Here is a 13,664-nt window from a genome sequence, read left to right as displayed (position 1 = left end):
CCCCCGAATAGGGCTTGCGACGGGCGGAGGAAGCGCTGCAGCGGCTGTCAGGATTAAAAGGTAAGTTTTTGAGGAAAACGAGTGAAATGTCAATTTTGATGAATTAAAGTGCCATTATTTTTAATAGGATTATTAAAAACCGAGCACCGATTCATCTAAATTGACCTTCACTTTAATGTCATGTTGTGTCACTTTTTATAATATATGTTTTATTATTTAGGAAATCCCTATTCTCTAAATATTATAATTACTACAAAGTCAATTGAATATTAAACTATTTAATTTCATGCAAATATTGTATTTATTTACTTATTTGAATAAAATCAGTGTCTAATCCTATCAATAATACAGGACATATATTTCACTGACTGTCGTTGTAGCTTTAATTTATGTAAACAATTTCCAAAGAGAAAAATTAAACAAATCTTTCTGTACAATGTAGACAATGCATGGTCCAGTTTCAGAAGGACTACTCGCTATGATGGTTTCTTCACACCTCCTTCACATATTTTTTAGACTTATCCAACCTATTTACAACATTCCTCACTAAGCGACTGATACCAGGTGACCTTACTTCCATGGATTCTTCCTCTTCCTCTACTGGAGTAAATTCTTGCTGTGATTGCCGTGGGTCTAAATAACTTTGTGGATACGGAACTGGATAAGACCCATATGGCTGTTCATCATCACGGTCATCATCATCTTCATCATAACGACTCTCTTGCTCATATATGTGGTAGGAGCCATCTGGCAACTGTACCACAGAATTGTCTTGATCAGTTGGATCACCGTATCCACCTTAAACCACCACCAAGAATAGTCATATTATTAGATTAAGGGAACGGTGCAGTAATTAGAAATTGGGATAAGGTGACCTAAAATGTGAACTATATTCATCTAAATATGAATGTGGATCTACACAATATCCATATATTTAAATAATACATTTGTATTTACAACACTTAATGATTAATACATTTAAGACAAATGACAACAAAAGACAAAAATATTAATTCTAGAAAACCATCACCAGGAAACAAAATATAAAAATAGAGTTTTATGCTACTTTGCAGCAAAAAAAAACGCCACAGCATCGTTCATCAGGAGTAGCCTGATACTGTCAATATTCCAGGCTTACGCAGTTACATCAATGTCATCGTTTGTGACCTAGTCTGCAGATAGCTCACATTTAACGGAAGAATAGGGATGCTGACTGAATAAAATATACATTCTTCTTAAGAACTAGTTCAATGAATGTGTGATAAAGTCATTTTACATTTTGAAAGTCTTTTTTTTTTTTTTTTTTGGTAATGGTAATCTAATCATGTTTTTCTAGATTCCATTTATGATATTTAACCAATGGATAATGCAAGCAGAACCTTATAGTTGTTCTTCAGGGCTGGTAGTCATTGTATGGAATTAGGCCTTCACATATGGAAAGGATCAAAAACGTATTGAGACGAGGAACAAAAAGAGAAAAACACAAATATCAGTATACAAATATCATAACGCACACTTAAACAACAGACAAATATACATAATAAAACAATTTCCTGCAACAAGGGAACTATTCTCTCTGATTGATCCTAAATTATGGGTGCAATTACTTATTTATTACTTGGAGATGATTGTGTAAGCTATAAGTTTGTTTAGCTGTGTTGCTTAGGACACATACCAGTATATAACTCAGTTTGGTGATAATACTATAAGAAAAAAACCTACATTTTAAATGTGTGTTAATTTAAAGGAGCATTTAACTGAAATGATTATATCATTCATTTATGTCAAAGAGCAGCATTTAAAGGGGCATGTGAGTCCAAATTAAAGGGACACTGAACCCACATTTTTTTCTTTCTTGATTCAGATAGAGCATGCAATTTTAAGCAACTTTCTCATTTAATCCTATTATTTTTCTTCATTCTCTTGCTATCTTTATTTGAAAAAGAAGGCACCTAAGCAAAGGAGCCAGACAATTTTGGTTGAAGACTCTGGACAGCACTTGTTTATCGGTGGGTGAATTTATCCACCAATCAGCAAGAACAACCCAGGTTGTTCACCAAAAATGGGCCGGCATCTAAACTTGCATTCTTGCTTTTCAAATAAAGGTACCACGAGAATGAAGAAAATGTGATAATAGGAGTAAATTAGAAAGTTGCTTAAAACTGTATGCTCTATCTGAATCGTGAAAGAAAAAAATTGGGTTCAGTGTCCCTTTAAACTACCATGGTTCCAATTCAACATGCAATTTTAAGAGATGTTTAAATATAATTCTATTATCAAATTTACTTTCTTTCTTGGTTTCCTTTGTTGAAAAGCATACATTGGTAGGCTCAGGAGCAGTAATTACATACCTGGGACCTAGCTGGTGATTGTTGGCTATACACATGCCTTTTGTCATTTGCTCATCAGATGTGTTCAGCTAGCTCCCAGCAGTGCATTGCTGTTCTGGAACTAAATGTAACTATATCTCTAACCACTTTTCAAAGGTTAAACACATAGCTATATACAAGTAATAGTACAATAATAAAATACTGCTACATATCAGAGCATTTTCTTTCTGTGTGTTTATTGAAGGGCTCTTTTTGTCTATAAAAATGTGATGTAAAACCTTTTTAAATTAAAACTAATATAGCAGTGTCAGTTATGTACTTTATACTGGTCGGTAGGTATTCTGTGCTAATGATCTTTCTCTGATAACTACAGAATACAAATCAGCAGTTAAAGGAACAATTTGTGCTGCTGTATTTATTTTCATTTTAATACAAACCGCTTTAATTAATATTTGTAAGGCACAAAAAAGCAATATGTTTAAATTCTGTTTTTTTTATATGGAAAATAGAAAATGTCAATTTAAATCAATTACTATAACATCAACTAATCCATTATTTGTTCTTTTGATAATTTGTGCTTTATTTGTCTTTTTAAGAAATGGTTTAATGTTGTTAATTTCCCCAGGGTAAGAAGTAGGGGAATTCTAGACAATCTTGAGTTTTACTAGGGGCATCTAGCAACTTTTATCAAATAAACAACTTTTTTACAACAACATTTCTATAATCTCATAAAAGACACTACAATTTCCCAGAATGTAAAAATATACAAGTAATCTACCACCTTTAAAGGGGCATTATAGTGGGGAAATGACACGTTCTAATTTAGAAGGAAAAAAAAAGGAAAAAGGGGGGTAAAACACATGGCTAAAGTGTCTCTCTGGAGCCATAGAGAACTGATGGTCCCAAGCAAAAACTGACAGTGACCCAATCAACAGGGCTAATCGCACATCCCAGAGCATGTCATGTTTCCACTATAATGACCCTTTAATTTAAGGTATGATTGATTCATAAATAATAAAGTGAGGAAATTATATTTGACTCTAAGCTTAAATATATCAAGCAGGGGTCAAGCTGAGCGGTTAGCATGGGAACGGAGTTCCTGCACTATTTTTGCAAGAGGAACTAAGTTCCCTCTGGACAGAGAACATAAACCCTTCAATAAACACATCTGTTGCTGGTGGGAGCACAGTCTGGTTAGAGGGATAGTGAGATCCTCTAGTAATGGGCTGTAACACTTCCTAAAATACACTAAATACAAGTCTGTTAGCGGTCCTGCTGTGTAGTCACCCCACACTGTGTGGTACACATGGTGCTTACATTTCTGTGTGGCTTGCTCTGGGGTTATTTAGCTCCTGTCAGCAGAAATAGGACTATTGCACCTTTAGTGGGTGAGACTCTGTGACAGAGGAGGATTCTCAGGCCCAAAGGCAACCATTCACCCTTTCATTGGATTTAATTTGCTTTCATTAACCAAAGTGTATAGATTATATACATTATATGTATTATTATAAATACAGTGTGTATATATATATATGCAAAAAAACAAAACAAGCAGGATTATGTAATGCACTATTATATTAGTGTATGCTGATCTGCTATTGTCTTAATAAAAAGCTCACACACAATGCAAACAATATGAAAGCAAGACTGGTATAATGCAACAGACAGAACAAAAAAAACAAAGCTATGACTGACACAGACACACAAAAATAAACATCTTTTCTTGTAAAACCATTTTACAAGCAGTGTTAGAAAGCTCATTAAAATACATTTTTCTTTGATAGGAAAGATATACTATTATGTAGCGGTTTTGGATTGGGTGACCACTATCTCACAGTGTAGAACTTTTATCGTTAAACCAAATAATTCCATCCTTGTAGTATCTGGCCTATATTTGATATAAATTACTTGGAAACCTAGACATTCGGGAGATTCCTAAAATCAGGACAAAATATTTCATCTATTTCGAGGTATTTATCTTTAGTTACACTATTTTTGTGGAAATTAATATTTTTGTTTTCCATTCATTGTTCAGTATTACATTCCTATTTATTGTCATTTTATGTACCTGAATAGGGTATCAGAAGAAAATGATATATAATATGTATGGGTGCACTTGACAGGAGAATTAATAATTATGGTGAAACCAATAAAGAACAAAACATTCCGAAAATGCCTCTGTAAATTCAATGTCCATTTAACATTGTACTGACAAATGATTGACACTTTTCAATTCTACCTACAATTTATTACTATTTCATCAACCGTAGCATAGCACTAACCGTGATGATGAATGGCATTGTCACTTTTTGCACTAACAATTAGAACTTACCTCCACCACCATAACCAGCACAAGAAGAAGCATCACAGTAACCTGGTTGACCAGGGGGTCCAAGAGAACCAGGATTTCCAGGTTGACCCATGGGTCCACGTTGACCTGGTTCCCCAGGTGGTCCCTGACTCCCTGTTCTTCCTTCACCTGGGGGCCCTGCACAAAGCAATAATCATTAAATAACATTGTTTCAAAAAGTATTTAATAAAAACACAGTAACAAAATATGAAGTAGAGATTTAACTATAGATTTTAACACAATTGATACACTGTTGCAGAATTGTACTTATATCATTTTATATTGGTAGTTAAAGGGACAGAAAAGTGCAAAAATAAAATGCCGTTATGTGTTAGAGCTATTTACTGCACTTTTTCTTGCATATTACTTTGTGCTTAACCCATGTACATGGATTAAACAAATAATTAAAGGGACAGTCTACTCCAGAATTATTACTGTTTAAAAAGATAGACAATCCCTTTATAAACTATTACCCAGTTTTGTATAACCAACACGATTATATTAATATAGTTTTTGCCTCTTTGCCAATCAGTGCTGACTCATAAATAACTCCACGGGAGTGAGCACAATGTTATCTATATGACACACATGAAATAGCAATATCTAGCTGTGAAAAAATGTAAAAAAAAACTGAGATAAGAGACAGCCTTCACAGGCTTAGAAATTAGCATATGAACCTACCCTATGTTTAGCCTTTCAAAAAGAATACCATTAGAACAAATTAAATTTGATGATAAAAGGTTGCTTAAAAGTGCATGCCCTATCTGAATCATGAAAGCTTAATTTTGACTAGACTGTCCCTTTAAATAGGAAACAAAACATATATATTATATTTTCTTATATATTGTAATTTCATGTGTGGTAATATATGTCCTGTTATGTTATTAAAAGAATATGAAATTTCAATTTTCTTTGTTCTCTTGGTATCTTTTGTTGAAAAACAGAGACATAACCCCTAGAGCATGCACAAGTATAGAGCACTATATCAGCAGTTTTGCAAGAATGTTATTAATTTGCAAGAGCACTAGATGGCAGCAGTACTACCTGCCATGTAGTGTTCCTGCCATGTAGTGCTCTTCAACAAAGAATACCATGGGAACGAAGCAAATTTGAAAATAGAAGAAAATTGGAAACTTTTTAAAAATGGTATGTTTTGTCTGAATCACAAAAGAAAATGTTTGTGTTTTTTATCCATTTAGACTAGTTTCTTGAAAAACAGACATTTCTATTTATTCATCCCCAGGGGTCAAGTCCAGCGGGAACGCATGTGAACGGAGTTCCTGCACTATATTTGCAGGAGGAACTAAGTTCCCCCTAGACAGAGTACAGAAAGGCCTCAGTAAACACTGCTGTTGTTGGTGGGAGGAGCTGGAGTAAAGTCTGGTTAGAGGGATAGTGAGATCCTCTAGTAATAAGTCTGTTAGCGGTCCTGCTGTGTGATCACCCCGCACTGTGTGGAACACATTGTGCTTACATTTCTGTGTGACTTGCTCAGGCGTTATTTAGCTCTCCTCAGCAGAAAAAGGACTATGCATAGTAAAAGGGTGAGACTCTGTTAGATAGGAGGAGCCATGTAAAAATGTAACCATGGATGCCCATCCTCAGGCCCAGAGGAAACCATTCAGCCCTTCATTGGTTTTAATTTGCTTTCATTAACCAGAGTGCATAGATTATATACATATGAATACAGAAATAAATACAGTGTGAGTTTTTGTGTATGTATATATTTATATATATATATATATATATATATATATATATATATATATATATATATATATATATATATATATATATATATATATATAATATATATACTGTATATATATATATATATATATATATATATATATATATATATATATATATATATATATATATATATATATATATATATATATATATATAAAACAATATTCCTTGTGAGGGGGGTTGAAGTCTTGGTGAGTTCCAACACTTTTTTTGAAGGACTTGACCCCTGTTCTTTCCTGAAACTCGTCAGTTGCATCAGACAGAGGATGCGGTTTTAGCCAGAATTCCTATTGTGTCTCTGGTATTAAAGGAAGCATCATTTTCCCTTTGGCAATCAGACATTTTGGCATTAAATGAATGAATCCCACTATCTATGGGCTCCTATGGCACAAAGTGCAGAGGTAATAAGGATAGGTTTGATTGTACATTACCTGCTGGCCCCTGGGGCCCTCTCGGTCCTTGAGTTCCAACACCTGGGTTACCTCTTTCTCCTTTTTCACCAGGTAAACCTTTAAATAAACACATTTATATACTTAATTTCATATTTATTTTGTATTTAAATGTATTGCAGGAATATTGATTTCATTATTTTAAAATAAATATATTAACTGTTTAGGTTTTCTTAGTTCATATAATTATGTGTGAATAGATGACATTAAAATGAAAGATGCAAAAAAAATCTACCATAAATAATTTATTATAAGAGTTTATTATGTTATTAGACATTGTTAGAACAATAGCTAAAAAGTTACTAGTCAACTTGATATAAAATATAGGAAAATACTTAAAGGGACACTGAACCCAAATTTTTTATTTTGTGATTCAGATAGAGCATGCAATTTTAAGGAACTTTCTAATTTACTCCTATTATCATATTGTCTTCATTCTCTTGGTATCTTTATTTGAAATGCAAGAATGTAAGTTTAGATGCCGGCCCATTTTTGGTGAACACACTGTGTTGTTCTTGCTGATTGGTGGATAAATTCACCCACCAATAAACAAGTGCTTTCCATGGTCCTGAACCAAAAAAAATAGCTTAGATGCCTTCTTTTTCAAATAAAGAAAGAAAGAGAACGAAGAAAAATTGATAATAGGAGTAAATTAGAAAGTTGCTTAAATGTGCATGCTCTATCTGAATCATGAAAGAAAATATTTGGGTTCAGTGTCCCTTTAATTTATCACTTGTCCACTGAAATGTATCTTTCTATCTATCTATCTATCTATCTATCTATCTATCTATCTATCTATCATCTATCTATCTATCTATCTATCTATCTATCTATCTATCTATCTATCATCATCAATCTATCACTTTATAAGTGCAAGTATATTTAACTTGATATGGTGATATGGTAACCAATCAGTAATATATTATATAATCATGTGGTTAGTTTCAATAAAGATAAAGTGCAATTTTTGTTTAATTTTTACCTGTCTTTGCATAGGTTTTATTATATTGTTAAGGTTTACCACAAACCTTATATAAAATTTCTTGTAGACATTGAAAACGTTATAAAAAAAAGAAGGTAATTATAAGCTTTTTATTTGATTTTTTTACTGAAACAATAATCTACCCCTTTAAGCGGAAGTAAATACAAAACGCAACCTTGGAACTCAATCCAAATGATACAAATAAAGGACACAATTCATCTAAGGGTTTCACACTAACGCTGCAAAGCTTCATGATGGTTTGTGCACAAGACATCAAAGAAGAAGCTAATCACAAGAGGTATGTGATAACTCCTTAAGGCCTTTTGTTCACAAGGAAAGCTTAGAGTCATTTCTATAGTTTGACTTTTATCCAACATTCTGCAAATCTATCTCTTCAGTGCAGTGATAGAACAAAACCATTGGCTTCACAATATGTTCTTTCATATCAAGTCTTTGTTTTCAGGCATTATGGTTATATACAGCCAGATTACGAATGAATCGCTACTTAGCGCTTACGCTAGAGCGCTAATTGAGCTAGAAGTAAGCTTTTTGCGTGCATCGGGTTGTGCTCGTATTAGGAGTTGAAAGTAAAAAGTTTACACTCTCACGCAAACCCGACAAGCGGAACAAAAAGCTTACTTCTAGCGCAATTAGAATATCACAAGTGCAATAACCTATTCCCCCATAGAAGTCAATGGAGAGAAAAAAAGTGGAAAAAAACCTGACGTCACATTCTCATATGCGCTAATTTGATTGCATCAAGTGCGCTAACCCGTCATGAAGAGATCTCTGTGTTAAAGCCCCTTGCAGCCACACCTGACTCTTCATATCTTTGACCCTTTATAACTTTTGTGTGCAATAGTTTTGTGTAATCATTTTTATTAGATGGTGTTATTATGAGTGTAACTATACTTTGTAATGTATTTTTGATGTGTTTTGTTCAACTTTTTATGTTTGCGAAACAGTTAACCACAATTCTGAAGTTGCGGTGATCATTCTAGCTTAAATCAGGATTGAGCTCAAGCAATCGTATTTACTTTTAACTCGTAATACGAGTGCAATTTAACCTGAGTTCAAACGATCAGGAAAACCCGATGTCACTTGTGCGCAAAAGTTTGTGCTCCACTCGTTATCATTGCCCTAAATTTGTAAAGATTTTCCTCCCTCTATGTTCTTTAAATATTTTAACTTTAAAGCCCAACGCACCACCCAAATAAATATAACTTGATAAAATGCATTATTGCAAAATTAATAAATATAGGGTCTGTGGAAACTATTAAAGGGACATGAAACATTTTCTTTCATGATTCAGATACAGAATACAATTTTAAACAACTTTTGAATTGACTGCTATTATATCATTTGTTTCATTCTCTTAGTATAATTTGTTGAAGGAGCAACAATGCACTACTGGTTTCTAACTGAACACATTGGCGAGCCAATGACAATCGTTAGATATCTGCAGCCACCAATCAGTAGCTAGAACCTAGGTTCTTTGCTGCTCCTAAACTTATCTAGAAAAGACTTTCAGCAAAGGATAACAAGAGAAGGAAGCAAATTAAATAATAGAAGTAAATTGGAAAGTTGATTAAAATTGTATTATCTATCTGAATCATGAAAGAAAATGTTTGAGTTTCATGTCCCTGTTGTTTCATGTTGACGTATTGTTAGTTCTGTTGGCTTTTTGTTAAAGGGACAGTTCACTGTAAAATTGTTTTTCCCTGAATGTGTTCCCCATGACTTATTATGTTATATCAGCTGCAGTATAAAAAACGTATGAGAAACTGCTCAGTTATGCTTCTTTTTGCAAAAGAAATAGCTGGATTTGCTCTTTGAAACCACAGCCCGTCAAAATAGGCTTGGTATGCTTACAGATCAGATCTCATTATCTTATCACACAAATGCTTCCTTTTTTTATCTCTGTCTGTATAATACTTAGAAAGAACAATTGAAAATGATCATTTAAGAGCTTTATCTCTTCGATATCCCACTGTGAGTGTAATTTCTTCAGCATTAGGACCTGCTTTAGTAGCAAGGGTCTAATGCTCTAGTAGCAAGGGCCTAATGCTTTAGTAGCAAGGGTCTAATGCTTTGGTAGCAAGGGTCTAATGCTTTAGTAGCAAGGGTCTAATGCTCTAGTAGCAAGGGTCTAATGCTCTAGTAGCAAGGGTCTAATGCTTTAGTAGCAAGGGTCTAATGCTTTAGTAGCAAGGGTCTAATGCTTTAGTAGCAAGGGTCTAATGCTCTAGTAGCAAGGGCCTAATGCTTTAGTAGCAAGGGTCTAATGCTTTGGTAGCAAGGGCCTAATGCTTTGGTAGCAAGGGCCTAATGCTTTAGTAGCAAGGGTCTAATGCTTTAGTAGCAAGGGTCTAATGCTTTAGTAGCAAGGGTCTAATGCTTTGGTAGCAAGGGCCTAATGCTTTAGTAGCAAGGGTCTAATGCTTTGGTAGCAAGGGCCTAATGCTTTAGTAGCAAGGGTCTAATGCTCTAGTAGCAAGGGCCTAATGCTTTAGTAGCAAGGGCCTAATGCTTTAGTAGCAAGGGCCTAATGCTTTAGTAGCAAGGGTCTAATGCTTTAGTAGCAAGGGTCTAATGCTTTAGTAGCAAGGGTCTAATGCTTTAGTAGCAAGGGCCTAATGCTTTAGTAGCAAGGGTCTAATGCTTTAGTAGCAAGGGTCTAATGCTTTAGTAGCAAGGGCCTAATGCTTTAGTAGCAAGGGTCTAATGCTCTAGTAGCAAGGGCCTAATGCTTTAGTAGCAAGGGCCTAATGCTTTAGTAGCAAGGGTCTAATGCTTTAGTAGCAAGGGTCTAATGCTTTAGTAGCAAGGGCCTAATGCTTTAGTAGCAAGGGTCTAATGCTCTAGTAGCAAGGGCCTAATGCTTTAGTAGCAAGGGCCTAATGCTTTAGTAGCAAGGGTCTAATGCTTTAGTAGCAAGGGTTTAATGCTTTAGTAGCAAGGGTCTAATGCTTTAGTAGCAAGGGCCTAATGCTTTAGTAGCAAGGGTCTAATGCTTTAGTAGCAAGGGTTTAATGCTTTAGTAGCAAGGGTCTAATGCTTTAGTAGCAAGGGCCCAATGCTTTAGTAGCAAGGGTCTAATGCTTTAGTAGCAAGGGCCTAATGCTTTAGTAGCAAGGGTCTAATGCTTTAGTAGCAAGGGCCTAATGCTTTAGTAGCAAGGGCCTAATGCTTTAGTAGAAAGGGCCTAATGCTTTAGTAGCAAGGGTCTAATGCTTTAGTAGCAAGGGTCTAATGCTTTAGTAGCAAGGGCCCAATGCTTTAGTAGCAAGGGTCTAATGCTTTAGTAGCAAGGGTCTAATGCTTTAGTAGCAAGGGCCTAATGCTTTAGTAGCAAGGGCCTAATGCTTTAGTAGCAAGGGCCTAATGCTTTAGTAGCAAGGGTCTAATGCTCTAGTAGCAAGGGCCTAATGCTTTAGTAGCAAGGGTCTAATGCTTTAGTAGCAAGGGTCTAATGCTTTAGTAGCAAGGGCCTAATGCTCTAGTAGCAAGGGCCTAATGCTTTAGTAGCAAGGGTCTAATGCTTTAGTAGCAAGGGTCTAATGCTCTAGTAGCAAGGGCCTAATGCTTTAGTAGCAAGGGTCTAATGCTTTAGTAGCAAGGGTCTAATGCTTTAGTAGCAAGGGTTTAATGCTTTAGTAGCAAGGGCCTAATGCTTTAGTAGCAAGGGCCTAATGCTCTAGTAGCAAGGGTCTAATGCTCTAGTAGCAAGGGTCTAATGCTTTAGTAGCAAGGGTCTAATGCTCTAGTAGCAAGGGTCTAATGCTCTAGTAGCAAGGGTCTAATGCTTTAGTAGCAAGGGTCTAATGCTTTAGTAGCAAGGGTTTAATGCTTTAGTAGCAAGGGTCTAATGCTTTAGTAGCAAGGTCCTAATGCTTTAGTAGCAAGGGCCTAATGCTTTAGTAGCAAGGGCCTAATGCTAATGCTTAAGTAGCAAGGGCCTAATGCTTTAGTAGCAAGGGCCTAATGCTCTAGTAGCAATTGCCTAATGCTTTAGTAGCAAGGGCCTAATGCTTTAGTAGCAAGGGTTCAATTCTTTAGTAGCAAGGGCCTAATGCTTTAGTAGCAAGGGCCTAATCCTTTAGTAGCAAGGGCCTAATGCTTTAGTAGCAAGGGCCTAGGGCTTTAGTAGCAAGGGCCTAATGCTCTAGTAGCAATGGCCTAATGCTTTAGTAGCAAGGGCCTAATTCTTTAGTAGCAAGGGTTCAATTCTTTAGTAGCAAGGGCCTAATGCTTTAGTAGCAAGGGCCTAGGGCTTTAGTAGCAAGGGCCTAATGCTTTAGTTGCAAGGGCATAATGCTCTAGTAGCAAGGGCCTAATGCTTTAGTTGCAAGGGCCTAATGCTTTAGTAGAAAGGGCCTAATGCTTTAGTAGCAAGGGTCTAATGCTTTAGTAGCAAGGGTCTAATGCTTTAGTAGCAAGGGTCTAATGCTTTAGTAGCAAGGGCCTAATGCTTTAGTAGCAAGGGCGTAGTGGTCCTTAATATATACATCTGGCATTCCAAAAACCCTAATTGACCCTTTAAGGGCCCCATGTAATAAAGGGAGGCCGGACAAGGATCCTGACTTGAGAACGGCGAGTGGGAAGGGGACACTTATGTCTGCTACCCTGATGTACCATTGCACAAGCCCAAGCAACCAATTGCACGAAAGCAGGGTCTGTCAATCCCTTCAAATGAACATGCTCAAAGTGTTTTATGTCCACCACGTCAGAGGTTGTGGAGAAGGTAAGAAGCAATGTTGTTTCCTGAAAATTCTGAGCCACTCACATTTTATAAAAAAAATAAAAGAAAATCTGTCTAACTTTGTTTCTCTTACCTCTTTCCCCTGGCGTTCCCGGCTGCCCAGAATTGCCTGGAAATCCTGCTCGTCCTGGGGACCCTTGTTCTCCTGGAGTACCAGGTGGACCTTGTCGACCGGGAACCCCTGGGGGTCCTGGGATAGTTCTTACAGACGAAGAATGACTTGGTACCTGGTTAAGGACAGAATTGAATCTGGACATGTGACCTAAAAATAAAAAAAACAAATGTCTATTAATTTTATTCAGTAGTGGACAACATGGTGAATATTACCTATATGAGGCTATGATGAATCAAATATGCAGTATAGCCTTGCTAGCAGATTAACTGCATAACTAGGAGCCATTCTTTTACTGGCAATACCATGACTTTGCAACAATAAAGAACAGTAAGTTTGTGCCATTAACAGTTTTATCTTCTTCACCAATTTTGGGCCAGATTACAAGTGGAGCAGTATTTTGTGCTTACGCTAGAGCGCTAACTCAGCCAGAATTAAGATTTGTGCCACTTGTAATGTAGCCCTTTATGTGGATGTAAACTTAAAGGTACAGTAAATGCTACAACTTGTGATTGTGCATGCAAAAGAGCACTATCTAAACATAGTCAACTTTTATGCTTTAGAGCTGTTTATTTTGATTTTGAATATAACAGGTCCTTAAAGGGACATGAAACCCATTTTTATTCTTTCATGATTTAGAAAGAGCATGCAATTTTAAACACCTTTCTAATTTACTTAGATTATCTATTTTGCTTCATTTTCTTGATATCCTTTGGTGAAAAGCATATCTAGATAAGCTCAGTAGCTGCTGATTGGTGGCTGCACATAAATGCCTCATGTGATTGGCTCACACATGTGCATTGCTATTTCTTCAACAAAGGATATCTAAATAATAAAGCAAATTAGATCATAGAAGTAAATTAGAAAGTTGTTTAAAATTGTATTCTCTATCTGAATCATGAAAGAAAACATTTGGGTTTAATGTCC

At 35.8% G+C, this 13,664-nt stretch overlaps 1 protein-coding gene across 3 annotated transcripts in view; it reads right to left on the bottom strand.

Moving 5' to 3' along the window:
* Positions 1 to 262: 262 nt before the first annotated feature.
* COL14A1 (collagen type XIV alpha 1 chain) overlaps positions 263 to 13,664 on the bottom strand; it is a 251,509-nt gene continuing 238,107 nt past the window's right edge. For 2 of the 3 annotated variants that reach the window (XM_053715323.1, XM_053715321.1), the window contains 4 exons: positions 12,699 to 12,887; positions 6,864 to 6,941; positions 4,663 to 4,818; positions 263 to 798 (listed from right to left, as the gene is read on the bottom strand). In XM_053715323.1, the coding sequence (XP_053571298.1) occupies positions 491 to 798; positions 4,663 to 4,818; positions 6,864 to 6,941; positions 12,699 to 12,887 (731 nt within the window). In that variant the 3' untranslated portion in view covers positions 263 to 490. Of the gene's footprint in view, positions 799 to 1,336; positions 1,426 to 4,662; positions 4,819 to 6,863; positions 6,942 to 12,698; positions 12,888 to 13,664 lie in introns of those variants that run through there. The other variant, XM_053715322.1, reaches the window with a different exon arrangement.

This window comes from Bombina bombina, chromosome 5 (genome assembly GCF_027579735.1).
Source record: "Bombina bombina isolate aBomBom1 chromosome 5, aBomBom1.pri, whole genome shotgun sequence".
NCBI classification, from domain to species: Eukaryota; Metazoa; Chordata; class Amphibia; order Anura; family Bombinatoridae; genus Bombina; species Bombina bombina.
Note: the sequence above shows the minus strand (reverse complement) of the source record. Positions and strands in the feature narration are given on the sequence as shown.